At 44.0% G+C, this 26414-nt stretch overlaps 1 protein-coding gene across 1 annotated transcript in view; it reads left to right on the top strand.

The window, feature by feature from the left end:
* LOC124623056 (alpha-glucosidase-like) overlaps positions 1-26414 on the top strand; it is a 237237-nt gene that overhangs the window by 54611 nt on the left and 156212 nt on the right. Inside the window, exons 3-4 of the mRNA XM_047148849.1 lie at positions 1955-2120; positions 12040-12331. Coding sequence (XP_047004805.1) covers positions 1955-2120; positions 12040-12331 — 458 coding nt within the window. The remainder of the gene's footprint in view (positions 1-1954; positions 2121-12039; positions 12332-26414) is intronic.

Consider the following 26414-nt stretch of genomic DNA (forward strand, 5'->3'; position numbering starts at 1 on the left):
CGGGTAGCCTGGATGTGGTTTTTAGGCGGTATTCCACATCCCACTAGGTGAGTACTGGGCTGCTCCGCACATTCCGCATCAGTTACACGACTCACTGACATTTGTACACATTCGCACTTTTTCATGGATTACACTAGATGCAGACAGCTGCGGCACACTAGTTATGTCCCGGGGGGTTCGGGGTGGCTGCAGGAAGGGCATCCGGCCACCCTCTGCAACTAACACTCCCAAATCTGTAATAACACGGCTGACCCAGCATTGTCACGGGACAAGGCCCAAAGAAAGAAATACATGATGTGGTTCCCTTTGAGGTGCAGTCATCTCACAAATGCAGCCTTGCCATTTAGATGGTTGGCCCTCGCCTAGAGGATACTACGAGACGTCGTACGAGGTGTGGCTAGAAAAAAACCGGACTAGTACTGGTGAAACAATAAAACGAATGCAATAAGGCTGAAAGTCGCGTGGCCTGTCACGTGACTCTCGCTCCGCCTACTGCTCGAGTTTCATCTGCCTCCTGCACTCAGTCTGCCCATGGCGTCTGTTTTAAGTAGTTGACGTTTTGTCTGTGCGTCGGAAAATGTTGAGTGTACAGAAAGAACAGCGTGTTAACACCAAATTTTGTTTCAAACTAGGAAAATCTGCAAGTGAAAAGTTTGTAATGTTACAACAAGTGTATGGCGATGATTGTTTATCGCGAACACAAGTGTTTGAGTGGTTTAAACGATTTAAAGATGGCCGCGAAGACACCAGTGATGACACTCGCACTGGCAGACCATTGTCAGCAAAAATTGATGCAAACATTGAAAAAATCGGTAAACTTGTTCGACAAGATCGCCGTTTAACAATCAGAGCAGTGTCTGAGTTAACAGAAGTTGACAAGGAAAGTGTTAGGCAGATTCTTCATGAAAGTTTCAACATGAACAAAGTGTGTTCAAAAATGGTTCCAAAGTGTCTCACAATTGAACAGAAGGAACGCCGAAGAATGATTTGTACTGACTTCCTGGAAAACATTGAAAGTGATCCCACCTTCTTACAAAATGTTATTACTTGCGATGAATCGTGGTTTTTTACTTGCATTGGAAAACTCCTGGTTCTCCACGACAAAAAAAAAGCACGAATGTCAAAATCGAAATTCAAGGCAATGATGATTGTTTTTTTTTATTTCAAAGGGATTGTGTATATTGATTGGGTACCAGAGGGACAAACAGTGAATCAGCATTACTACATTAGCGTTCTGGCTACCCTACGTGAGCGAGTACGGAGAAAACGGAACGATTTGTGGAGAAAAAAGTCATGGATCCTTCACCAAGACAATGCCCCAGCTTACAGTGCGTTGTCAGTGAAGACGTTTTTGGCAAAACACAACATTCCCATCTTAGATCATCCACCCTACTCACCTGATTTGGCCCCCTGTGACTTTTTTCTTTTCCCTAAAGTCAAGTCAGCTTTGAAAGGAACTAGATTTGAGACTGTTGAAGCAGTAAAAGAAAAAGCGACGGAAGTAATGTATGGACTTACCGAAAATGATCTGCAGCATTGCTACGAACAGTGGAAAATTCGTATGGAGCGGTGAAGAGACCGAGGAGGAGAGTACATTGAAGGAGATAACATGAAATTGTAAATAATTGTAAATAAATGTTTTTTCCAGCATCAGTCCGGTTTTTTTCTAGCCGCACCTCGTATTTTTGCACCAGGTTCAGTACTGAGTGTGTAGGCCTTTATTTCGGTTTATTGGCTTTCGGGAAGTGCTCATACAGCCATCTCAATACCGAAATGTCAAATACGACGATACAGTAGTAAGGAAAACCAACACCCAGTCCTCGAGTGGAGAAAATCTCCGGCCTGGCCGGAAACTGAACCAGGACCCCTTTGGTTTCCACTCAGCCGCACTGATTGCGCAGCTATCAGGGCGGACAGCGTGCAGGGCTGAGCCGGTGTGTCATGTCTGTTGCAGTGCTGCCATGGTATCGGCGTGCGCTGCAGACGGCAGAGGTGAAGGGCGTGGTGGCACTGGTGGTCCTGGCGCTAGGGCTGCCGCTGCTGCTCTACTGGCTGCTGTATGCTATCAAGGTGCCGCCCCCAGACACCATCGGCACCTGCAGCCTCTCCGGCGCCTACAGGTCAGTCCTTACAGTACCTTCTACCGTCTATCATTACACTACTGCTAAGCCGACTATTGTACTTTTCGCAATAAGAATCAACATCCCGAAGCCACTTCAATGAGTTTGTCTCATGCTGTAACCAATGGTTCCTCAAGATCAACGCTTTCAAAACCCAGGCAATAATAAGACTAACCACCTGCGGCTTGCACCTCAATGACTTCAACCTCACTATCTACAATCGTCATATCCAGTTAACGTAGATTTGCCTTTCCTTATCCTATCTTCAATGAGAATTTGTAGGGTGAGTACTGCCCCGTGTGCTCTTACATTTCTCCTAAATGTAGACTGATCTTCACCAAGGTCAGCTTCTATCAGTTTTTCCAGTCTTCTGTAAAGAATTCGTGTTAGTATTTTAATTTTCACATCTGTCAGCAACAGCTCTCTTTGGTATTGTGTAAATCCCACAATATTTCATCGATGCAACCGCTCGACATCTTGCCTGCTCCTGGATTGATAAATTTCGACGTTGTCGCTCGATTATCATCGGTCGCGTCTTGCAGCAGTCAGAGCAGCAACTACCCAGAGCGCTTGCATCGATAACATATTGTGGGATTCACACAATATAATCCGGGGGCAGTCCGCGGCTCGCGGTATTGCGGTAGCGTTCTCGCTTTCTGCGCACGGGGCCCCGGGTTCGATTCCCGGCGGGTCAGGGATTTTCTCTGCCTCGAGATGACTGGGTGTTGTGTGTCTTTCATCATCATTTCATCCTCATTCAGTCGCAAGTCGCCGTAGTTGCGTTAAAGAACTTGTGGAGCGGCGGCCGAACCGCCCCGCGAGGTGTCTCCCGGCCACCAATGCCATATGCTCATCATCATTATCCGGGGGTTGACCCTAGAAGTGTATTTGCGACGTGATTGTCGTATAGCGGTGAAGGGCAGAACTCCTTTGAATCATCCTTACAGTTGTAAGGCTGCCGGAGGCAGCACCAAACTGGTGCGAGCTTCTGCCAGCGATTCAGGACGTATCAAACTGATAAGAACAGATTTTTTGATACGGGTTACTGTTAAAGTGTTTGAGGTCACGCCGGACTGGTGACGTAGCTGGGCGGCCAACAGGTGCTCACAGCTCGCACTGAAGTGCGTTGCGATCAGGTGGAACGCATTCTACAGGCGCTGCAGTCAGGCGGGACTTCCTCGGTGTGTGCAGCTTATATTATGTGGGTTATAGGAAAATAATGATATTTATTTACCTGACGTTGCTCTCTGAATTTTAATCCTAACTCTGGGCAGTGGCTCGTAAACAAAATTAATGCTACATCAGACAAGTCACTCGGCTGTAGATAATTACGAGAACACGGCAAATGCCATAACCCGATTTCCCAGAAACTTCGTTTAATGGAACAAGAATTAAAATAAGCAAACGTGTGTTTCTGAAGATATTCGACCGTTTCTGAGAAAACGATGGACAAAGTTTTTCAGGGTACTGTCTGTGCCTTCTTGCAGGCGATAATCTCATCCGGAGAAATGCAGGAACATGCGAGGCAGTACTGACCCTACGACTTACCTCAGCAGATAGGTTAAGGAAAGGCAAACTTACATTTACAGCATTTGTGGACTTATCACACGTTGGCAATAATTTCTCGACAAACCAAGCATAACGGACTACTTTACCAAAAACTGACGCTTGCAGCTGGTTATGAACCAAGATACGCTGCAGGAATTTCACCGAAAACCGTTTGAAGCAATTTTCTCATTCATTTTTTCTTTAATTCATTGACCAGACATACAGTTACTAGACGAATAGCGACAGCGTTATTTCAGCACACATTGAAATCATTGCTGTCGTAATCTCCTACGGACATGGGTAGATGAATTAAAACCAAAAATAAAAATAATAATCGGATTTCGAGCACAGGGTACAAAATTGAAGCCGTGACGTTAGCCACTGTGCCACCATTTCCGTTAACCTGTTTATTGGCTAAAAGGCACATTAAATAGCTCGAAAACTTTGACCTTCGTTTTGTCACAAGGGAAACTCCCCGTCGCACCCACCTCAGATTTAGTGGTAAGTTGGCGTATAGGATAGCCCGTCAAAAAATTACACAGATCAAGCTTGAAAACGGGGAAAAGGTGTACTGAACTTTGGAAGAAAAAAGAAAGCTAGAAACAGTGAACGGTCCGAATTTAATGTGTCAATATCGAGGAACGTTAACGACCGTTTGGTCTTGGTTTTGTGGTCACGGTGTTGGACTACGATAGGGGAGCTCCCGGTTTAAATCTCCTTCTGTCCTTTTTCTTGCGAACTTCCCGTCCGGTCATTGACGTGTCTGTTCACTGTATTCGGATTTGTGTTTGAGTCACGGCGTAATGTCACTTTGCAACAGCGACGTGTAACGAAGGGACCTCCAGACGTACGTACCTCCCATTTGTTCTACACAGGTACCACATGTTACGACTCTTGCGTCCCGTTTTACAAGATTTGACTCTTGAATTAATGTAAATGACGTGTGACTACGGCCTCCCGTCGGTTAGACCGTTCGCCGGGTGCAAGTCTATCGATTTGACGCGACTTCGGCGACTTGCGCGTCGATTGAGATGAAATGATGATGATTAGGACAACACAACACCCAGTTCCTAAGCGGAGAAAATCTCCGATCCAGCCGGGAATCGAACCCGGGCCCTAAGGATTGACATTCTGTCGCGCTGACCACTGAGCTAACGGGGGTGGACGACTCATGAATTACTTTGTTGTAACATAGCTCACACCCGTTTATTTTTTGTTTACACTTCTGTGAAAGGTCAATGCGGCATCTGGAGTCCTGTCACTGTTCAATACATTTACTTGGGACGGAAGTATTTCTTACCATGTGACTCATTTTCTGCGATGAATAGTGAGAGCAGGTGACATGCCGCATAGACTTCCCACAGAAACGAAAACAAAAAATAAATGGGTGTGAACTATGAAGTAATTCAAGAGTAAAAACTTGTAAAAAAGCAACGGAAGGAGCATAACATGTAGTATCTGTGTAGAACAAAAATAAAGGTACGTACGTCTGGAGGTCCCTTCGTTGAACGTCGTGTCCGGCCATCCTGATTTAGGTTTTCCGTGATTTCCCTAAATCGCTTCAGGCAAATGCTGGGATAGTTCCTCTGAAAGGACACGGCCGACTTCCTGCTCCATCCTTCCGTAATCCAATGGGACCAGTGACCTCGCTATTTGGTCCCTTCCCTCAAATCAACCAACAGTTAGACGTCGCTGTTTCAAACTGACATTACGGACCGGACGGAAATTTCGTAATTTTCTGAGAAAAAAAATTGGGATTGAGTGAGGTTTGAACCCGGATCTCCCCGGCACAGTCCAATACCATGACCACACAACGACGACACAACAGCTGGTAACGTTCCTCGATATTGCACATGGCAAATTTGGACAGTTCACTGTTTCTAGTTTTCTTCTTTTTTCCACAATTCAGTACAACTTCTTTTCTCTTCATGCTTGATCTGAGTTCAGTTTTTCACGGACTATCCAATGGGCCAACTTACCACTAAATGTGAGGGGGCTGCGATGAGGAGTTTCTCTTGTCAGAAACAGCCGAGTATCTGCGGATGGGCCGAGACATGTGATCGCTCGTTTTGACCCCTCTACTTCTGAGCCAAGTTTCTAGGAAATCGGGTTATGGTACTTGCCGTGTTCACTGCGTTGATGTTACCCGTGTGAAGCCGCTAATTTTTTGTATATTTTATTGATATTTTTACACTTGTTAAAAGTTGGGGTGGTGGTAAGTTATATTGGGGGGGGGGGGGGGTTGAGAGTAACAAACTGTGACCCCACCCCCCACCCCAAAGAACCCAACCCTAAAGCCCGAAATACTAAATGTCTTTTTCCAAAGGTGTTTCACAGAGGAAGACTGCATCGTAGTTCCCACTTTAGATTGTCGCACAGATGACAAAATGGTAGATATCAAAATAGCCGACAGAGGGATTGTTGTTGTTGTTGTTGTTGTGGTGTTCAGTCCTGAGACTGGTTGGTTTGATGCAGCTCTCCATGCCATACAGTAAAGCTGCATGTCCTTGGGAAAAATTACGGCTGTAGTTTCCCCTTGCTTTCAGCCGTTCGCAGTACCAGCACAGCAAGACCGTTTTGGTTAATGTTACAAGGCCAGATCAGTCAATCATCCAGACTGTTGCCCCTGCAACTACTGAAAAGGCTGCTGCCCCTCTTCAGGAACCACATGTTTGTCTGGCCTCTCAACAGATACCCCTCCGTTGTGGTTGCACCTACGGTACGGCCATCTGTATCGCTGAGGCACGCAAGCCTCCCCACCAACGGCAAGGTCCATGGTTCATGGGGGGGGGGGGGGACAGAGGGATAGAGAAACAATTAAAATCGCTCAAAAGAGGAAAGGCTGCTGGACCTGATGGGATACCAGTCCGATTTTACACAGAGTATGCGAAGGAACTTGCCCCCCTTCTTGCAGCGGTGTACCGTAGGTCTCTAGAAGAGCGTAGCGTTCCAAAGGATTGGAAAAGGGCACAGGTCATCCCCTTTTTCAAGAAGGGACGTCGGACAGATGTGCAGAACTATAGACCTATATCTCTAACGTAGATCAGTTGTAGAATTTTGGAACACGTATTATGTTCGAGTATAATGACTTTTCTGGAGACTAGAAATATACTCTGTAGGAATCAGCATGGGTTTCGAAAAAGACGATCGTGTGAAACCCAGCTCGCGCTATTCGTCCACGAGACTCAGAGGGCCATAGACACGGGTTTCCAGGTAGATGCCGTGTTTCTTGGCTTCCGCAAAGCGTTCGATACAGTTGCCCACAATCGTTTAATGAACAAAGTTAGAGCATATAGACTATCAGACCAATTGTGTGATTGGATTGAAGAGTTCCTTGATAACAGACCGCAGCATGTCATTCTCAATGGAGAGAAGTCTTCCGAAGTAAGAGTGATTTCAGGTGTGCCACAGGGGAGTGTCGTAGGACCGTTGCTATTCACAATATACATAAATGACCTTGTGGATAACATCGGAAGTTCACTGAGGCTTTTTGCGGATGATGCTGCAATATATCGAGAGGTTGTAACAACGGAAAATTGTACTGAAATGCAGGAGGATCTGCAACGAATTGACGCATGGCGCAGGGAATGGCAATTGAATCTCAATGTAGACAAGTGTAATGTGCTGCGAATACATAGAAAGAAAGATCCTTTATCATTTAGCTGCAGTATAGCAAGTCAGCAACTGGAAGCAGTTAATTCCATAAATTATCTGGGAGTAGGCATTAGGAGTGATTTAAAATGCAATGATCACATAAAGTTGATCGTCCGTAAAGCAGATGCCAGATTGAGATTCAGTGGAAGAATCCTAAGGAAATGCAGTCCGAAAACAAAAGAAGTGGGTTACAGTACACTTGTTCGCCCACTGCTTGAATACTGCTCAGCAGTGTGGGATCTGTACCAGATAGGGTTGATAGAAGAGATAGAGAAGATCCAACGAAAAGCAGCGCGCTTCGTTACAGGATCATTTAGTAATCGCGAAAGCGTTTCGGAGCTGATTGATATACTCCAGTAGGAGACTGCAGGAGAGACGCTCAGTACGGTTGAAGTTTCGAGAACATACCTTCACCGAGGACTCAAGCAGTATATTGCTCCCTCCTCCTACGTATATCTCGCGAAGAGACCATGAGGATAAAATCAGAGAGATTAGAGCCCACGCAGGGGCATACCGACAATCTTTCTTTCCATCTGCAATAAGAGACTGGAATAGTATACGTAACACTTGCTACTTACGGATGGTGTAATACATTATGAAATTCAAACTTGACGTATGTCCCCACATACACATTCACATTCACTCTCATCTAGTCCCACCCTAACACAAAATATAAATATCAACTTTTAAAGTATTATTTCCATTACGAAAGCAAAATTATTACAAGTTTAGAATCAAAATTCCTTAAAAATAACTTGCGCACACTGAGAGTGCCGTTATTGTTTTCCAATAACAAAGAAACTTAGACTGTCATGATTCCTATCTAAATTTACTTTACTAAGTGTCGGTTAAGTACTTTTTTAATAGGTTTTTTATATTTCGAAAACTTATTATTCGCATGAAAATCTTACACACTGATCTTCTAAATTATAAAATTTCCTATACCAAATTTGAAAACACAGAGATCATATTTATCATAGTTATTTAGTTTCTTAGGTGAGATGAATAAGTGATCTTAGTATGCTCCTCACAGAGCAGTTCTCACGGTCCGCACACCGCGACAGATAGCATTTTGACGCCAGCAGCCGACTACACAACGGCCGGGGCTGGAGCCTTCATTGCCAGCCTCCAATACAGCTTCACCTAAGGGAATAAAACTTGCTACAAAACTCTGCAGCCGTGTAGATAGCTGCGACGTTACAGCAGTCCAACACCATGACCACACATTGGCGACACAACAGCTGCTAACATTCCTCGATATTGCACATATCAAGTCTGGACCGTTCACTGTTTCTAGTTTCCTTCTTTTTTCCACAATTCAGTACAACTTCTTTTCTCTTCATGCTTGATCTGAGTTCAGTTTTTCACAGAGTATCCAATCTGCCAACTTACCACTAAATCTGAGGGGGCTGCGATGGGGAGTTCCCCTTATCAGAAACAGTCGAGTATCTGCGAATGGCCCCAGACAGGTGATCGCTTATTTTGACCCCTCTACCTCTGAGCGAAGTTTCTAGGAAATCGGGGTATGGCACTTGACGTGTTCGCTGCGTTGTTGTTACCCGTGTTAAGCCGCTAATTTTTTGTATATTTCATTGTTATTTTTACGCTTGTTAAAAGTTGGGGTGGTGGTAAGTTATATTGGGGGGGGGGGGGGGGTTGAGAGTATCAAACTGTGACCCCCCCCCCCCCAAAGAACCCAACCCTAAAGCCCGAAATACTAAATGTCTTTTTCCAAAGCTGTTTCACAGAGGAAGACTGCATTGCAGTTTTTTTGTGAAAATGAAACACTAATTTTGAATTGAAAAGTAAAAACTTTTTATTCAAAGTACTGACCATTGCTTTCTATACATTTTGACTACCTTACTGGCAATTTATGGACACCACGCCAATAGAAATTTTCGTCTTTTGAAGCAAACCAATCAGACACCCAATTTTCTACTTCTTCGTAGAAATCGAAGTGTTCCTCAGCCAGTGCGTGTCCCATTGATGAAAACAAATGTTAGTCGGAAGGGGCCAAGTCTGGTGAATACGGCGGATGGGGTAGCAGCTCCCAGCCAAGTGTTTTCATTGTATCCTGAACCAGTTTTGCTTTGTGTGTAGGTGCGTTGTCGTGTAAAAAAACCTTTGCCATGTCTTCTGGCCCATTCTGGTCTTTTTTCGATTCATGCATAATTGAGCTACGGTCGCAGGTTCGAATCCTGCCTCGGGCATGGATGTGTGTGATGTTCTTAGGTTAGTTAGGTTTAAGTAGTTCTAAGTTCTAGGGGACTGATGACCACAGATGTTAAGTCCCATAGTGCTCAGAGCCATTTGAACCGTGCATAGTTGAAATTAATCATTTGTTGCCTGTAGCGAGTAGTATTCACAGTTTCACCAGGTTTTAGAAGCTCATGACACACCACATCTTTCCGATCCCACCAAACACAGAGCATTGTCTTCTTGCCGAATCGATGTGGTTTTGCAGTCGATGTTGATGGTTGTCCCGGATTAACCCATGATTTTTCCCGTTTAGGATTCTTAAAATAAATCCATTTTTCATCGCCACTAACAATTCGATGCAAAATTGATTTTCTTTCATGTCTTTGATGCAAAATTTGACAAATGGTTTTTCGGTTTTCCATCTGTCTTTCATTGAATTCATGTGGCACCCATTTTCCACACTTTTGGATCTTTCCCATACCTTTCAAACGGTCAGAAATTGTTTGTTGTGCAACATTTAGCATTGCTGCCATTTGCTTCTGACTCAAAGTATCATCTTCATCCAATATTGCTTGCAATTCGGCGTCTTCGAACTTTTTTGGTGGTCTTCCACGTTCTTCATTTCTTACATCAAAGTCATTATTTCTGAACCGTTGGAACCATCTTTTGCATGTTGCTTCTGATAGAGCATGATCACCATATGCCTCGACAAGCATTCGATGCGACTCTGCAGCACTTTTTTCCAAATGAAAACAAAAAATTAACGCTTTACGCAAATCATCACTTTCTGGTACAAAATTCGACATTGTTAACGCGATGAAAACATATGATGTTGTTTGTTCCATGACTTGATGTATACTAAATATCTTTGACAGATGTCATACAAACCAAACGAAAAAAAAATATACACTCCTGGAAATGGAAAAAAGAACACATTGACACCGGTGTGTCAGACCCACCATACTTGCTCCGGACACTGCGAGAGGGCCGTACAAGCAATGATCACACGCACGACACAGCGGACACACCAGGAACCGCGGTGTTGGCCGTCGAATGGCGCTAGCTGCGCAGCATTTGTGCACCGCCGCCGTCAGTGTCAGCCAGTTTGCCGTGGCATACGGAGCTCCATCGCAGTCTTTAACACTGGTAGCATGCCGCGGCAGCGTGGACGTGAACCGTATGTGCAGTTGACGGACTTTGAGCGAGGGCGTATAGTGGGCATGCGGGAGGCCGGGTGGACGTACCGCCGAATTGCTCAACACGTGGGGCGTGAGGTCTCCACAGTACATCGATGTTGTCGCCAGTGGTCGGCGGAAGGTGCACGTGCCCGTCGACCTGGGACCGGACCGCAGCGACGCACGGATGCACGCCAAGACCGTAGGATCCTACGCAGTTCCGTAGGGGACCGCACCGCCACTTCCCAGCAAATTAGGGACACTGTTGCTCCTGGGGTATCGGCGAGGACCATTCGCAACCGTCTCCATGAAGCTGGGCTACGGTCCCGCACACCGTTAGGCCGTCTTCCGCTCACGCCCCAACACCGTGCAGTCCGCCTCCAGTGGTGTCGCGACAGGCGTGAATGGAGGGACGAATGGAGCGTGTCGTCTTCAGCGATGAGAGTCGCTTCTGCCTTGGTGCCAATGATGGTCGTATGCGTGTTTGGCGCCGTGCAGGTGAGCGCCACAATCAGGACTGCATACGACCGAGGCTCACAGGGCCAACACCCGGCATCATGGTGTGGGGAGCGATCTCCTACACTAGCTGTACACCACTGATGATCGTCGAGGGGACACTGAATAGTGCACGGTACATCCAAACCGTCATCGAACCCATCGTCCTACCATTCCTAGACCGGCAAGGGAACTTGCTGTTCCAACAGGACAATGCACGTCCGCATGTATCCCGTGCCACCCAACGTGCTCTAGAAGGTGTAAGTCAACTACCCTGGCCAGCAAGATCTCCGGATCTGTCCCCCATTGAGCATGTTTGGGACTGGATGAAGCGTCGTCTCACGCGGTCTGCACGTCCAGCACGAACGCTGGTCCAACTGAGGCGCCAGGTGGAAATGGCATGGCAAGCCGTTCCACAGGACTACATCCAGCATCTCTACGATCGTCTCCATGGGAGAATAGCAGCCTGCATTGCTGTGAAAGGTGAATATACACTGTACTAGTGCCGACATTGTGCATGCTCTGTTGCCTGTGTCTATGTGCCTGTGGTTCTGTCAGTGTGATCATGTGATGTATCTGACCCCAGGAATGTGTCAATTAAGTTTCCCCTTCCTGGGACAATGAATTCACGGTGTTCTTATTTCAATTTCCAGGAGTGTATTAAGGCTCGCTCAGAACAAATGTTCCCTATCGACACATTTGTATCTTAACGCTCATTTCATACCGGTACGCCTGGTATATTGGGGTGGGGGGGGGGGGGGTGAGAGTAATAAGCTGTGACCCCCTCCCCAAATAGCCCAACCCTGGAGGCGCCCCCGTTGTGAGAGGAGTCGCTGGTGCTGTTGCAGGGTGTGGTGCCTGCCCGGGCAGAACACGACGCGCGCGCAGTGCGAGTCTGCGGGCTGCTGCTGGGACGGCGGCTCGTGCTTCCACCCGCTGCCGGCAGAGCACGGCTACCGCGCGTCGGCGTGGCGCGACCCGCAGGCGGCGCTGGAGGCTGCGCTCTCTGCCGCCGGTCTGCCGCTGACGGCCCGGCGCGACCGCTCGCCCTTCGGCTCCGCCTCGCGGCCGCTGCGCCTCTTCGTGCGCCCCAGAGACGCCGACTCGCTCGCCCTCCTGCTCACCGGAGACGCCGTCGACGTGAGTGCCGTCGTTTCTGTCTCCTGCTGTTGCTTGTTGTGCATTCAGACCGACGCTGGTTCGAAGCGTCTCTCCGCGATAACCTACCCCGTGATTGTCTCTTCATCCCTCCTTAACTATTGCGCTCTACAGTGATTAATCAAAACATTATATCGAGTTACCTTCCATTAGGAATATGGGTGCACTCAACGACTGTGATAAGACTTCCAAATGATAGAGCACAGCAAGCACTCGTCCTTTTCTTTCAGGTTTTATTATGCAAATCAAGATTTCGGCGCCCAAACAACAGGGGACTGACGTACTAGGACATTGTAATGTTATGTGAGCCTCATTGCCCTTTTATTAACTACTTTGTGCCTAATTTTATTCTGAGAAGCTCAGTAATGCATGTAAATACCAAGTGAAGCGCAGCTGGACAGCAAGAAACTCTTTAGCTCGCAATCCTCGCAACGACAGTAGTTGTGAATCTTTGAGTCTTTCTTTCTTTCGCGCGGGATTAGCCGAGCGGTCTTGGGCGCTGTAGTCATAGACTGTGCGGCTGGTCCCGGCAGAGCTTCGAGTCCTCCCTGAGGATGGGTGTGTGTTTGTCCTTAGGATAATTTAGATTAAGTAGTGTGTAACCTTAGGGACTGACGACCTTAGCAGTTAAGTCCCATAAGATTTCACACGCATTTGAACACTTCTTTCTTCCTTTCACTTGCGCCTTTGTCCTGCAATGGTCGCAGGGTCGGCGTGTTTACAACGGAATTGGCAAGGTTCATTGAAATGGGTGGCCGGATGCCCTTCCTGCCGCCACCCCATACCCCCCAGGACGGAATCAGTGTACCCCAGCTGTCTGCCTCTAGTGTAAACCGTGAAAGAGTGCAGAAGTGTTACAAATGTCTGCGTGTCGTGTAACTGAGGCGGGGTGTGGGGACCAGCCCGGTATTCACCTAGCGGGATGTGGAAAACCGCCTAAAAACCACATCCAGGCTGGCCGACACACCGGCCCACGTCGTTGATCCGCTGGGCGGATTCGATCCGGAGCCGGCGCGCCTACCCGAGTCCAGGAAGCAGCGCATTAGCGCTCTAAGCTAACCTGGCGGCTCAGGTGTGAATCTTTGAGTACGCACTTAAATTAAAAAAAAGAGGACTGTTAATATGTATCTTGTGGAAAGAGGGCTTGTTGCTAGGCCGTCGTTCATAACGTATTGTTGCATTTAATGAAAATTGCTATTTTAGTGATAAAACCGAGTAAAGTATGTGTAAGAGTTGCGAAACATTTATGCATACAAAATTTTCTGCAAGTGAAGAATAGAAATATCTTCTTTTTGGAAAAGGAGGTGAACTTCATTGCCATCGCCGCCTATCAATCGACAGAACTGTAACTGTACAAAGTTCACTAAAATACAGGCAAGCAAAGACGTAACAACCTCTCATAATTTCTTAATTGCAGTAATTGGATTATGTTCTTGTATAAAAGTATGATGCTGAACTCCACTGACCAATTTTGATGTAGCAGCACTTGTAGTTTGAAGGAAGTTTGTGTGCCAAGCAATCTCCTTTCTTACGAAAAGCAGATTGCTGTTTGATCTTATTTACTTACCACAGTGGTCCCTTAGGTATGAAAAGCTACGAAAACTTGGGCTCAAAGCTATCCGCTCTTAAAGAGCAATAACTTCTTCCAAATTATAATACGTCACCAACTGGTGCAGAAGCTGTTCATTTAGGAGGCAGCAACCAGGTACCAGTTACGACTGAAAGTAAAGTCTCAATCAAAAATCAGTCTCTCTCTCTCTCTCTCCAAACACATATATAAATCGTTCAAATGGCTCTGAGCACTATGGGACTTAACATCTATGGTCATCAGTCCCCTAGACCTTAGAACTACTTAAACCTAACTAACCTAAGGACATCACACAACACCCAGTCATCACGAGGCAGAGAAAATCCCTGACCCCGCCGGGAATCGAATCTGGGAACCAGGGCACGCGAAGCGAGAACGCTACCGCACGACCACGAGCTGCGTACCACATATATAAATATTCATATTATTATGATAAAAGTCATTTTATATTGGCGCCCGAACAGCATGACAACATGCGTCGATACCATGAAATAGTTCAATTGATAATGGTTAGGCACTAGCCGAAATCTAGATTTGCCTAATAAAACCTGAAAGAAAGGACGACTGATTGCTGTGCTCTATCATCTCAAAGTCAAAACATTACAGTCGTGTTGGTCCACCATTCGAACGCAAACTGGAATGCAGTTCACCCCTAGGACTAAAAATAGTGAATTCATGTAAGCCCTCAGGCAAAGGTTGGCAAGGACAGGAGGAAGGAATACAGTAGAAGATGGGTGAGTAGCTTTAGAAGATGAAATAGTGTGGACAGCAGGCAAGGCCTACTAGAAATTCTTGGATAACACTGGAGATGTTCAATTTAATTGACGAAAGGAGAAATATAAAAATCCAGCAAACGAAACAGGCGAAAGGGAATTGGTTTATTATTTGTTCCAGTTTTTGGTGGCAGTCTTTTATATTCGTTGATTTTCCCTATTCCTTGTCTAAAAAGTGAGATTGACAGGAAATGCAAAATGTCTAAACAAAGGTGGCTACAGAACAAATACACTACTGGCCATTAAAATTGCTACACCAAGAAGAAATGCAGATGATAAACGGGTATTCATTGGAAAAATATACACTCCTGGAAATTGAAATAAGAACACCGTGAAATCATTGTCCCAGGAAGGGGAAACTTTATTGACACATTCCTGGGGTCAGATACATCACATGATTACACTGACAGAACCACAGGCACATAGACACAGGCAACAGAGCATGCACAATGTCGGCACTAGTACAGTGTATATCCACATTTCGCAGCAATGCAGGCTGCTATTCTCCCATGGAGACGATCGTAGAGATGCTGGATGTAGTCCTGTGGAACGGCTTGCCATGCCATTTCCACCTGGCGCCTCAGTTGGACCAGCGTTCGTGCTGGACGTGCAGACCGCGTGAGACGACGCTTCATCCGGTCCCAAACATGCTCAATGGGGGACAGATCCGGAGATCTTGCTGGCCAGGGTAGTTGACTTACACCTTCTAGAGCACGTTGGGTGGCACGGGATACATGCGGACGTGCATTGTCCTGTTGGAACAGCAAGTTCCCTTGCCGGTCTAGGAATGGTAGAACGATGGGTTCGATGACGGTTTGGATGTACCGTGCACTATTCAGTGTCCCCTCGTCGATCACCAGTGGTGTACGGCCAGTGTAGGAGATCGCTCCCCACACCATGATGCCGGGTGTTGGCCCTGTGTGCCTCGGTCGTATGCAGTCCTGATTGTGGCGCTCACCTGCACGGCGCCAAACACGCATACGACCACCATTGGCACCAAGGCAGAAGCGACTCTCATCGCTGAAGACGACACGTCTCCATTCGTCCCTCCATTCACGCCTGTCGCGACACCACTGGAGGCGGGCTGCACGATGTTGGGGCGTGAGCGGAAGACGGCCTAACGTTGTGCGGGACCGTAGCCCAGCTTCATGGAGACGGTTGCGAATGGTCCTCGCCGATACCCCAGGAGCAACAGTGTCCCTAATTTGCTGGGAAGTGGCGGTGCGGTCCCCTACGGCACTGCGTAGGATCCTACGGTCTTGGCGTGCATCCGTGCGTCGCTGCGGTCCGGTCCCAGGTCGACGGGCACGTGCACCTTCCGCCGACCACTGGCGACAACATCGATGTACTGTGGAGACCTCACGCCCCACGTGTTGAGCAATTCGGCGGTACGTCCACCCGGCCTCCCGCATGCCCACTATACGCCCTCGCTCAAAGTCCGTCAACTGCACATACGGTTCACGTCCACGCTGTCGCGGCATGCTACCAGTGTTAAAGACTGCGATGGAGCTCCGTATGCCACGGCAAACTGGCAGACACTGGCGGCGGCGGTGCACAAATGCTGCGCAGCTAGCGCCATTCGACGGCCAACACCGCGGTTCCTGGTGTGTCCGCTGTGCCGTGCGTGTGATCATTGCTTGTACAGCCCTCTCGCAGTGTCCGGAGCAAGTATGGTGGGTCTGACGCACCGGTGTCAATGTGTTCTTTTTTCCATTTCCAGGAGTGTATTATACTAGAACTGACATGTGATTACATTTTTCAAGCAATTTGGTTGCATAGATCCTGAGATATCAGTACCCAGAACAACCACCCCTGGCCGTAATAACGGCCTTGATACGCCTGGGCATTGAGTCAAACAGAGCTTGGATGGCGTGTACAGGTACAGCTGCCCATGCAGCTTCAACACGATACCACAGTTCATCAAGAGTAGTGACTGGCGTATTGTGACGATCTAGTTGCTCGGTCACCGTTGACCAGAAGTTTTCAGTTGGTGAGAGATCTGGAGAATGTGCTGGCCACGGCAGCAGTCGAACATTTTCTGTATCCAGCAAGGCCCGTACAGGACCTGCAACATGCGGTCGTGCATTATCCTGCTGAAATGTAGGGTTTCGCAGGGATCGAATGAAGGGTCGTAACACATCTGAAATGTAACGTCCAATTTTCAATGTGCCGTCAATGCGAACAAGAGGTGACCGAGACGTGTCACCAATGGCACCCCATGCCATCACGGTGGGTGACGAATACACGCTTCCAATGTGCGTTCACCGCGATGTCGCCAAACACGGTTGCGACCATCGTGATGCTGCAAACAGAACCTGGATTCATCCGAAAAAATGACGTTTTGCCATTCGTGCACCCAGGTTCGTCGTTGAGTACACCATCGCAGGCGCTCCTGTGTTGCAGCGTCAAGGGTAACCGCAGCCGTGGTCTCCGAGCTGATAGTCCATGCTGCTGCAAACGTCGTCGAACTGTTCGTGCAGATGGTTGTTGTCTTGCAAACGTCCCCATCTGTTGACTCAGTGATCGAGACGTGGTTGCACGATCCGTTACAGCCATGCGGATAAGATGCCTGTCATCTCGACTGCTAATGATACGAGGCCGTTGCGATCCAGCACGGCGTTCCGTATTACCCTCCTGAACCCATCGATTCCATATTCTGCTAACAGTCATTGGATCTCGACCAACGCGAGCAGCAATGTGGCGATACCATAAACCGCAATCGCGATAGGCTACAATCCACCTTTATCATAGTCGGGAACGTGATGGTACGTATTTCTCCTCCTTACACGAGGCATCACAACAAAGTTTCACCAGGCAACGCCGGTCAGCTGCTGTTTGTGTATGAGAAATCGGTTAGAAACTTTCCTCATGTCAGCTCGTTGTAGGTGTCGCCTCCGGCGCCAACCTTGCGTGAATGCTCTGAGAAGATAATCATTTGCATATCACAGCATCTTCTTCCTGTCGGTTAAATTTCGCGTCTGTAGCACGTCATCTTCGTGGTGTAGCAATAGTAATGGCCAGTAGTGTAGATTTCGGCGCCCGAACAACAGGGGACTAACGTACTAGGACACTGTAATGTTATGTGAGCCTTACTGCCCTTTTCTTAACTAATTTGTGCCTAATTTTATTCTGAGAAGCTGAGTAATGTTTGTAAATAGCAAGTGAAGCGCAGCTGGACAGCGAGTAACTCTTTAGCGCTCTATCCCGGCAGCGATGGTAGTTGTGAATCTTTGAGTATAGACTTAAAAAAAAAACAATTGATTTATTAAAAGAAGAGGACTGTTAATCTGTATCTTGTGGAAAGAGGGCGTGTTGCTAGGCCGTCGTTCAGAGCATATTGTCACATTTAATGAAAATTGCTACTTTAGTGATAAAACCGAGTAAAGTATGTGTAAGAGTTGCCAAACATTTATGTATCCAGATTTTCTGGAAGTGAAGAATAGAAATATCTTGTTTTTGGAAAAAGAGGTGAACTTCGTTGTCGTCGCCGGCTATCACTAGACAGAATTGTAAGTGCACAAAGTTCACTAAAATGCAGGAACTGAAATGCATCCTCTATAGTTTTCATTCAATACGTAATAACCCCTCATAATTTGTTAATTACAGTAATTGGATTATGTTCTTGTATAATAGCATGATGCTGAACTCCACTGACCAATTTTGATGTAGCGGGACGTGTAGTATGAAGGACGTTGTGTGCCAAGCAGTCTCCTTTCTCACGAAAAGCAGATTGCTGCTTTATCTTATTTACTTACCAGAGTGGTCCCTTAGGTATGAAAAGCTGCGAAAACTTGGGCTCAAAGCTATCCGCAATACGGCCATGTACAGAGTCGTACTTTAAATGTTAAAGTGCACAAATCCTCCAAATTATAATACGTCACCAACTTTTATAATAGTATGGTGCTGAACTCCACTGACCAATTTTGATGTAACAGGACTTGTAGTTTGAAGGAAGTTTGTGTGCCAAGCAATCTCCTTTCTCACGAAAAGCAGATTGCTGTTTGATCTTATTTACTTACCACAGTGGTCCCTTAGGTATGAAAAGCTACGAAAACTTGGGCGCAACACTATCCGCAATACGGCCAAGTACAGAATCGTACTTTAAATCTTAAAGAGCAATAACTTCCTCCAAATTATAATACGTCACCAACTGGTGCAGTAGCTGATCATTTAAGGAGGCAGCAACCAAAATTCAGGTACTAGTTACGACTGAAAGTAAAGTCTCAGTCAAAAATCAATCTCTCTCTCTCTCTCCAAACACATATATAGATATTCATATTGTTATGATAAAAGTCATTTTATATTGGCGCCCGAATGACAACATGCATCGATACCATGAAATAGTTGCATTGATAATGGCTAGGCACTAGCCGAAATCTGGATTTGCCTAATAAAACCTGAAAGAAAAGGACGACTGACTGCTATGCTCTATCATCTGAAAGTCAAAACATTACAATCGTGTTGGTCCACCTTTCGAAAGCAAACTGGAATGAAGTTCACCATAAGTACTAAAAATAGTGAATTCATATAAGCCCTCAGGCAAAGGTTGACAAGAAGAGGAGGAGGGAATACAGTAGAAGACGAGTGGGTAGCTCTAGAAGATGAAATAGTGTACGCAGGAGTGGATCAAATTGGTAAAGCGACAAGGCCTACTAGAAATTCTTGGATAACACTGGAGATGTTGAATTTAATTGATGAAAGGAGAAATATAAAAATGCAGCAAACGAAACAGGCGAACGGGAATATAAACGTCTAAAAAGTGAGATTGACAGGAAATGCAAAATGTCTAAACAAGGGTGGCTAGAGGACAAATATAAGGACTTAGAAGCATATTTCGCTTGGGAAAAGATAGATCCTGCCTACAGGAAAATTAAAGAGGCCTTTGGAGGAAATCGAAGCGGCTGTATGAATATCAAGAACTCAGATGTAAAAGCAATCCTAAGCAAAGAAGGGAAAGTTGAAAAGTGTAAGGAATATATAGAGGCTATATACAAGAAGATGAACTTGAGGACAATATTATGGAAATAGAAGAGGAGGCATATGAAGAAGAAATGGGAGATATGACACTACGAGAGGATTTTGACAGAACACTGAAAGATGTGAAGCCGTTGGAATACGACTAGGGCGCTATCGGGCCCCAGAATTGCGGCCGCAAACTTGCGGTCCGTAATTTAAGGAAATTGTGTGACCTATGAATAGACACGTGGCGCCATACCCCTCTGGAAGCACCCAGCATCTGTCGAATGCTAATCGCACGTTTAAATAAGAATAGCATTACAGCCTACTACGGACCATGTTTACGTTTATTAAATATCTGGAGGCTATGGATCCCCACAAATACAAAAATTTTATCGTGAGCGTTTCTCAGTACGTATAGTTGTTTATACAAGTAAGGTTGATTTTAATTAGTTCGATTTTAATTTACTTTTCTAGTATTTTACTATCGCTCTTTTTCTTTTTTGTTTCCAACTGTAATACTTATTCTACTGTGTCAAATTTCAGCGTAAGATTATGCTTGTTAATGAACAGATTAGGCCAGCATTTTAAATTTTTAAATTAAGTATATGAAATATTGAAAAACAAATTTTTGTTACCGCTGGAAGCCGTCAGACAGGATACCTGCAACTCAGACCGTGGCCCGTGTTAGTCGTTTAGTAGTATACAGTATATAGTAATAAATAGGCACAAAAGCTTCCAAGTCCTGGCTGCAGGTTATCTGTCAAACGGCTTCCAGGGGCAACAACATTTTAATTTTCAATATTTATTATAATTATTGACCGAATTAAAAAAATTTGAAAGATATCACAAACAACTTAACACAATAAGTATAACAGTATAGTTAGAGTCTGTGTATATGTCTTGATGCAGCGTAAATCAAGGCGGGCAAATTACCCAGAACATATCCATACAGTATTTCAGAATGAGAGATTTAGACTTTAGCTGAATAGCTGCTTCTTCTCTAAAACACTGCGCAGACTTAGGACTTTTGCATAAAGAAATTAAAGGTCACGGGCTTAACTTGCTAGAAGAATTAGAGATTTTTAAATATTTTACCCACAAAGATGGATCAGATTCGAATGAACAGGTGCAACTCAAAAATAGAAATTTCCTAGGTAGTTTCAGACCCCCAATTTTGTTAAAGTAACACAGAAATGGCTTGATCTTTCATATGACTATAGGATATGTCATTTTTCTCGACTTTTAATTCTAGTGGTTACTTGTGTTTCTTCTTTGTTATGATGTAACTATATTTCTAGAGGTATATTTCTAGACGTTTAATGTTCATAAGTTTTTAGATACGTTGTATTTCAGAGTTATACACGTTTTACCTTCTTCCCCCTTCCACCACCACCATCTCTCTCCATCCCTCCTTTCCTTCCCTCCCAGTACTCCGTTCCTATTCCCTTTTCCCCTCTCCCCCTTCTTCTACTCTGGTTCTTTTTGCTAATGTTTCTATTTGCACTATTCACAGTTTTACGTAACTTGTTTTTACCACAATGACCTTTTCTAGATGATAACTTGTTATTTATTTCCATTTTATCAATTTTAGACATGTGCACAGTTAGATATGGTCTGGTTTTTAATGTCACAATTCTATTTTAATGTTTTAAGCAAGTTTAGCGTGATGAAGTTTCATTCACTATCGCGTGTACCCTGCTTGCGCATACTAGTAGTGCCAGAAGTATTCCTTAGTCCGAGTATTGCATACCTGACGCTGGATGCACTAGCTGTACATTGATTACGAAATGCCAAATGACAACAGCCATGTTGCGCATGTGTTAATTATTATGGAGATGAAAAACTATATTTGACTGGCGCTTTTAGGTTATATTTTACTGTACCTCAGCCACAGCGTGTAACCCATTAAGTTCGAATAATTTTGTTATATTCGTAGAGAGATATTATTGTTCCTTTGTATATACAAACATATCTTAACACGTTTTCACTGTTAAGTTATTTAGGTTGTCAATATTTCCTTCTGCAGAAGACGTTTTATAAAATCTGAAACCATGGTAAAGGGGTTTTAATAAACCTTCCATTTATCAACAGATTGCCTGTTTATTATTTCTACAAGAAGACTAGGGGTATAATTCTGATACATTGTACCAGCTCAAACACCTGTTGACTAAAAATTTTCAACAATCGGCAGAAATGTTATTTCCACCCACTTTAACTCAGTCTATAGGGAATGTCAGCTATCTTTATTGCATCAAAATATTCGAGGATCAAAAAGTAAAATTAATGAATCAATTATCTGCATTGATAAATTTGAGTCATCAAATGCCATTGACATAATATGCCTCTCTAAACATCATGTGGGCACTGGCTTAGTTGTGTAAGTGTTACAGGATTTGGGTTAGCATTCAACTTAATTCCTACCATAAAGTTCCCAATCGCTTACGAACAGCCATTGTTAATATCTTTGTAGAAAGGTCTAATGAACATAATTATATTACAAAACCAATAGTCAGTGGCCGCTCAGACAATGACACACGGTCCTTTTGTTAAATGTTAATACCAAGCAGGATATTAAATCTATTAAATCTGAATCAAAGAGGGTGGTTAGTAAGTCAAAAATTGATTATTTTAGGACATCCCCTCAAAGACATGAACTGGAGGGATGCATACAGTGCTAATGGCATGAATGAAAAATACATCATTTTTATTAAGAAAGTACTTGTCTCATCTGAACACTGTTTTCTCCAGAAACTAACCCAGATTAAACCAAACTGTACCAAGAAATCATGGATTACTCGAGGAGTAAAGGTATAGAGTAAAACAAAAAATAAATATTGCAAATACAGACGTAAAACCAAAAACATTACAAGAAAAAATAATCGTATGAGATGACAAAATAAAGATGATATGGCATATAGTAACGTCAGAGACTGGTAGAACCAGATATGAAGAGGGGAAAATAGCATTAGGAATAAATGATACAGTGGTAACAGATGTGTGCAGTGTTGCAAAACTTTTTATAAATATTTTGTAGCTGTCACTAAAAAGATGGGGTTGTCAGGTTTAGTACATGCTGCCATGGAGTACCTTAGGCTAGACAGTACAAATAACTTCACTAATATGAATGTAGCCTCCACTACCCAAGCAGAAGTAATTCTATCATAAAATCTTTAAAACAAGAAAAAATTAGTGTTTATGAGAAAATACCATCAAAATTAATTCAAGAATGTGTTTCAGAGTTTAATAACACGTTAGACTCTCTGTAAAACCAATCGTTTATCAGTGGAACATTTCCTGAATGGCTGAAATATGCTTCACTTAAGCCTCTGTTTAAAAAAGGAGATAAAGAATTACTGTGCGATTTCACTTTTGCAGCATTCTCAAAAATTTTTAGGAAAGGTAACCGTATGACAACAAATAATGTATTGTCCAAGTCTCAGATCCATTTGTAAAAGGTTTTGACATTGAGAAGGCTACCTACACACAGAGTGAAAATTTACTTAATTCATTAGACAAGAAATTACAGGCTACTGGTACATGTTGTGATTTGTTGAAGGCAATCGACTGTATAACTCACAGTAACCTTTTAAATAAATTAGAATGTTATGGTGTAACAGGGAATTCTGGAAAATGGATCAAGTACTATATCACTGACAGGAAACGAATTGTATCATTTGGAGAGAGACATTAATTATGCTATCACGCAACCGTGAACTACTCACATGTGGCGTTCAAATGGTTCAAATGGCTCTGAGCACTATGGGACTTAACATCTGTGGTCATCAGTCCCCTAGAACTTAGAACTACTTAAACCTAACTAACCTAAGGACATCACACACATCCATGCCCGAGACAGGATTCGAACCTGCGACCGTAGCAGTCGCGCGGTTCCGGACTGAGCGCCTAGAACCGCCAGACCACCGCGGCCGGCTCATGTGGCGTTCCACAAGGTTCCAAGGACCCTTGCTTTTTTCTTGTGTATGTCAATGACCTTTCATGAGTAACATATAGATACCAAATTTGTTTTGTTTGCAGATGATCCAAACGCTGCAGTGAATAGCAAATCAAGTGTAATTTTAGAAAGATCGATTACTGAAATTTTAATGGACATTAATAAATGGTTCCTAGCCATTTTTTGTCATTAAACTTTGAAAAAACACGCTGCATGCAGTTCAGAACTTGTTAGAGGTTTATCACCAGTATATGCTTAAAATACGATGAGAAGATAAAAGAAGTGAACAGAGTTAAATTCTTGGGATTACAGCTTGATGATAAATTCATCTGGGAGGAGAAAACCATAGAACTATTGAAGTCTCTAAACAAATCTCTATTTACAGTGTGGATGTTGTCAGACACAGGGGATATAAAACTGAAAAATATGGCATAGCGTGCTTACTTTCATTCCATATTGTCGTATGAGATTATTTTTTGGATTAAATTCACAAACCAAGCTAAAGTTTTCTTGGTACAAAAACATGTAATAAAAATAATTTATGGTGTGAACTTAAGAACATCCTCCAGAGCTCTGTTTAGGAAACTAGGAATATTAACTACATGGGGAAATTGGGATACTAAGTACTGCTTCACAATATATTTATTCCTTAACCAAATTTGTCATTAAAATGTGTTTGTTTTTCAGACCAAGTGCTCAGTTCATGGAATCAACACTAGAAATAAGAAGAATCTTCAAAAAGATTTAAAGTCACTTACTTTGGTCCAAAAAGGTGTCTATTATTCAGGAAAACACATATTCGACAATTTGCCAGGAGCCATAAAAAGTTTAACTACCTGAAGTTCACATTAAGAGGATCCTAAAGGTTCATTGATGACCAACTCGTTCCACTTCATTGATGATTTTTTTTGTAGAAGCAACTGAAATGTCTGTAGGTTACTAATAATATGACGCGAATATTAGTACAATCTGACTTCTGTACAAATTCAGTACACTAATGCGATCATTGTAAGTAAGTGTTGTAGAATGGTTCTTTCTCATTCATAAATTAATATATATTTAAAATTTTTTGACTCATTCCACATCCATGACGAGCATTCCTCTTGGAATCTGTGGAAGATACAATAGCATATTTGTTTTTCATTGTAATTATTTATTGTGTATTCTTGTTCTTCTGACATATTCTACATCCTGGAGGATCTCCTGACTATGGATCAATTGAAGCGAAAAGTACATCTAATCTAATCATCTAACCTTTAAATGCTTAGAAATGTAAAATTTGTTCATCACAAAACTCAACACGGAGTACCCCGTGACTACAAAGTCAACGAGTCGCAATTGGAATCGGTCAACTCTTACAAATACCTGAATATAACAAGTAGGGATATAAAATGGAACGATCACATAGTGTCTGTACTAGGTGTCAGACTGCGATTCACTGGTAGAATACTAGGAAAATACTATCAGTCTACAAAACTCGTGCGACTCGTCCTAAAGTATTGCTCAAGTGTGTGCGACCAAACAGGAATAACAGGATATATTGAAGGGATACAAATGAGGGTGGCACCAGCGGTCACAGGTTTGTTCGATCCACGGGAGAGTGTCACGAAGATGCTGAAGGGCCCGAACTGGTAGACGCTTGACTTTCGCGAAAGACGCAAATTATCCCGTGAAAACCTATCTAGAAAGTTTCTAAAATCGAGTTTAAGTTATGACTCTAGGAATATGCTACAACCCTATGTATTGCTCCCATAGGGATCGCAAAGACAATATTAGACTAATTTTAGCAAGCACAGATGCATTTAAACAGTCGTTATTCCCGCTTCCCATACGTGAACAGAACTGGAAAAAGCCCTAATAACTGATTCAATGGGAAGTACATTCTGCTACGCACTTCATTGTGGTTTCCGGGGTATGAATGTAAATCTAGAAAATTAAGCTCAGAGAATGTGAGAAAAATCTCGAACGGCAACGCGCCTTTATCGTACCATGGGTCTGCCCCCGGTAGCTGAGTGGTCAGCGCGACAGAATGTCAATCCTAAGGGCCCGGGTTCGATTCCTCCGCTCAGGGACTTGGTGTTTTGTTGTCCTAATCATCATCATTTCATCACCATCGACGCGCAAGTCGCCGAAGTGGCGTCAAATCGACAGACTTGCACCCGGCGAACGGTCTACCCGACGGGAGGCCCTCGTCACACGACATTTATTTTCTTTATCGAACCAGGGCACAAGAAACAAATGCGGCCACTTGGGGTGTCATGCTGTGAGGGGCGCCAGGGGCGCATGAGTGGAAAATTTCTGTAACGTATCATAGTTAACGTTTGAAAGTTTACGGAACAGAAGCAAAAACGTTCCAGTAAACATGGGCCCGCAAACGAGCCGTTTGCGAGATATTTGCGAGTATGTGGTTACCACCCACCACTTACTCCTCAGAATGAAATATTGAACTAGATGGTATGAACGTATTTGAAATGCAAACTTTTCGATTAAGTCCCCGTCTGGTAAACACTTCGCACAAGTCTTACCTTAACAAGAAATACAACGCTGCTTCAGCACATTACATCTTAAATTTGTGTTCTGCGTGTCGTCTTTGCATGATCTTACTAATATTTTCTATTATTCCCCTTTCGTATCACACACCAATTTGTGTTTTCCTTTTTATTTGCATACATAAAAATTTTGATCGTGTTTATCAATTTTCAACTACCTTTATGAAAAATTTTCTGAAATTTAACTTGTTGCTTCACACATAACATACATAACTTTTGCAGCTAAACAGTGTCTCTTATTTAA

The sequence above is a fragment of the Schistocerca americana genome, chromosome 7 (genome assembly GCF_021461395.2).
Source record: "Schistocerca americana isolate TAMUIC-IGC-003095 chromosome 7, iqSchAmer2.1, whole genome shotgun sequence".
In the NCBI taxonomy this organism is placed as follows: domain Eukaryota; kingdom Metazoa; phylum Arthropoda; class Insecta; order Orthoptera; family Acrididae; genus Schistocerca; species Schistocerca americana.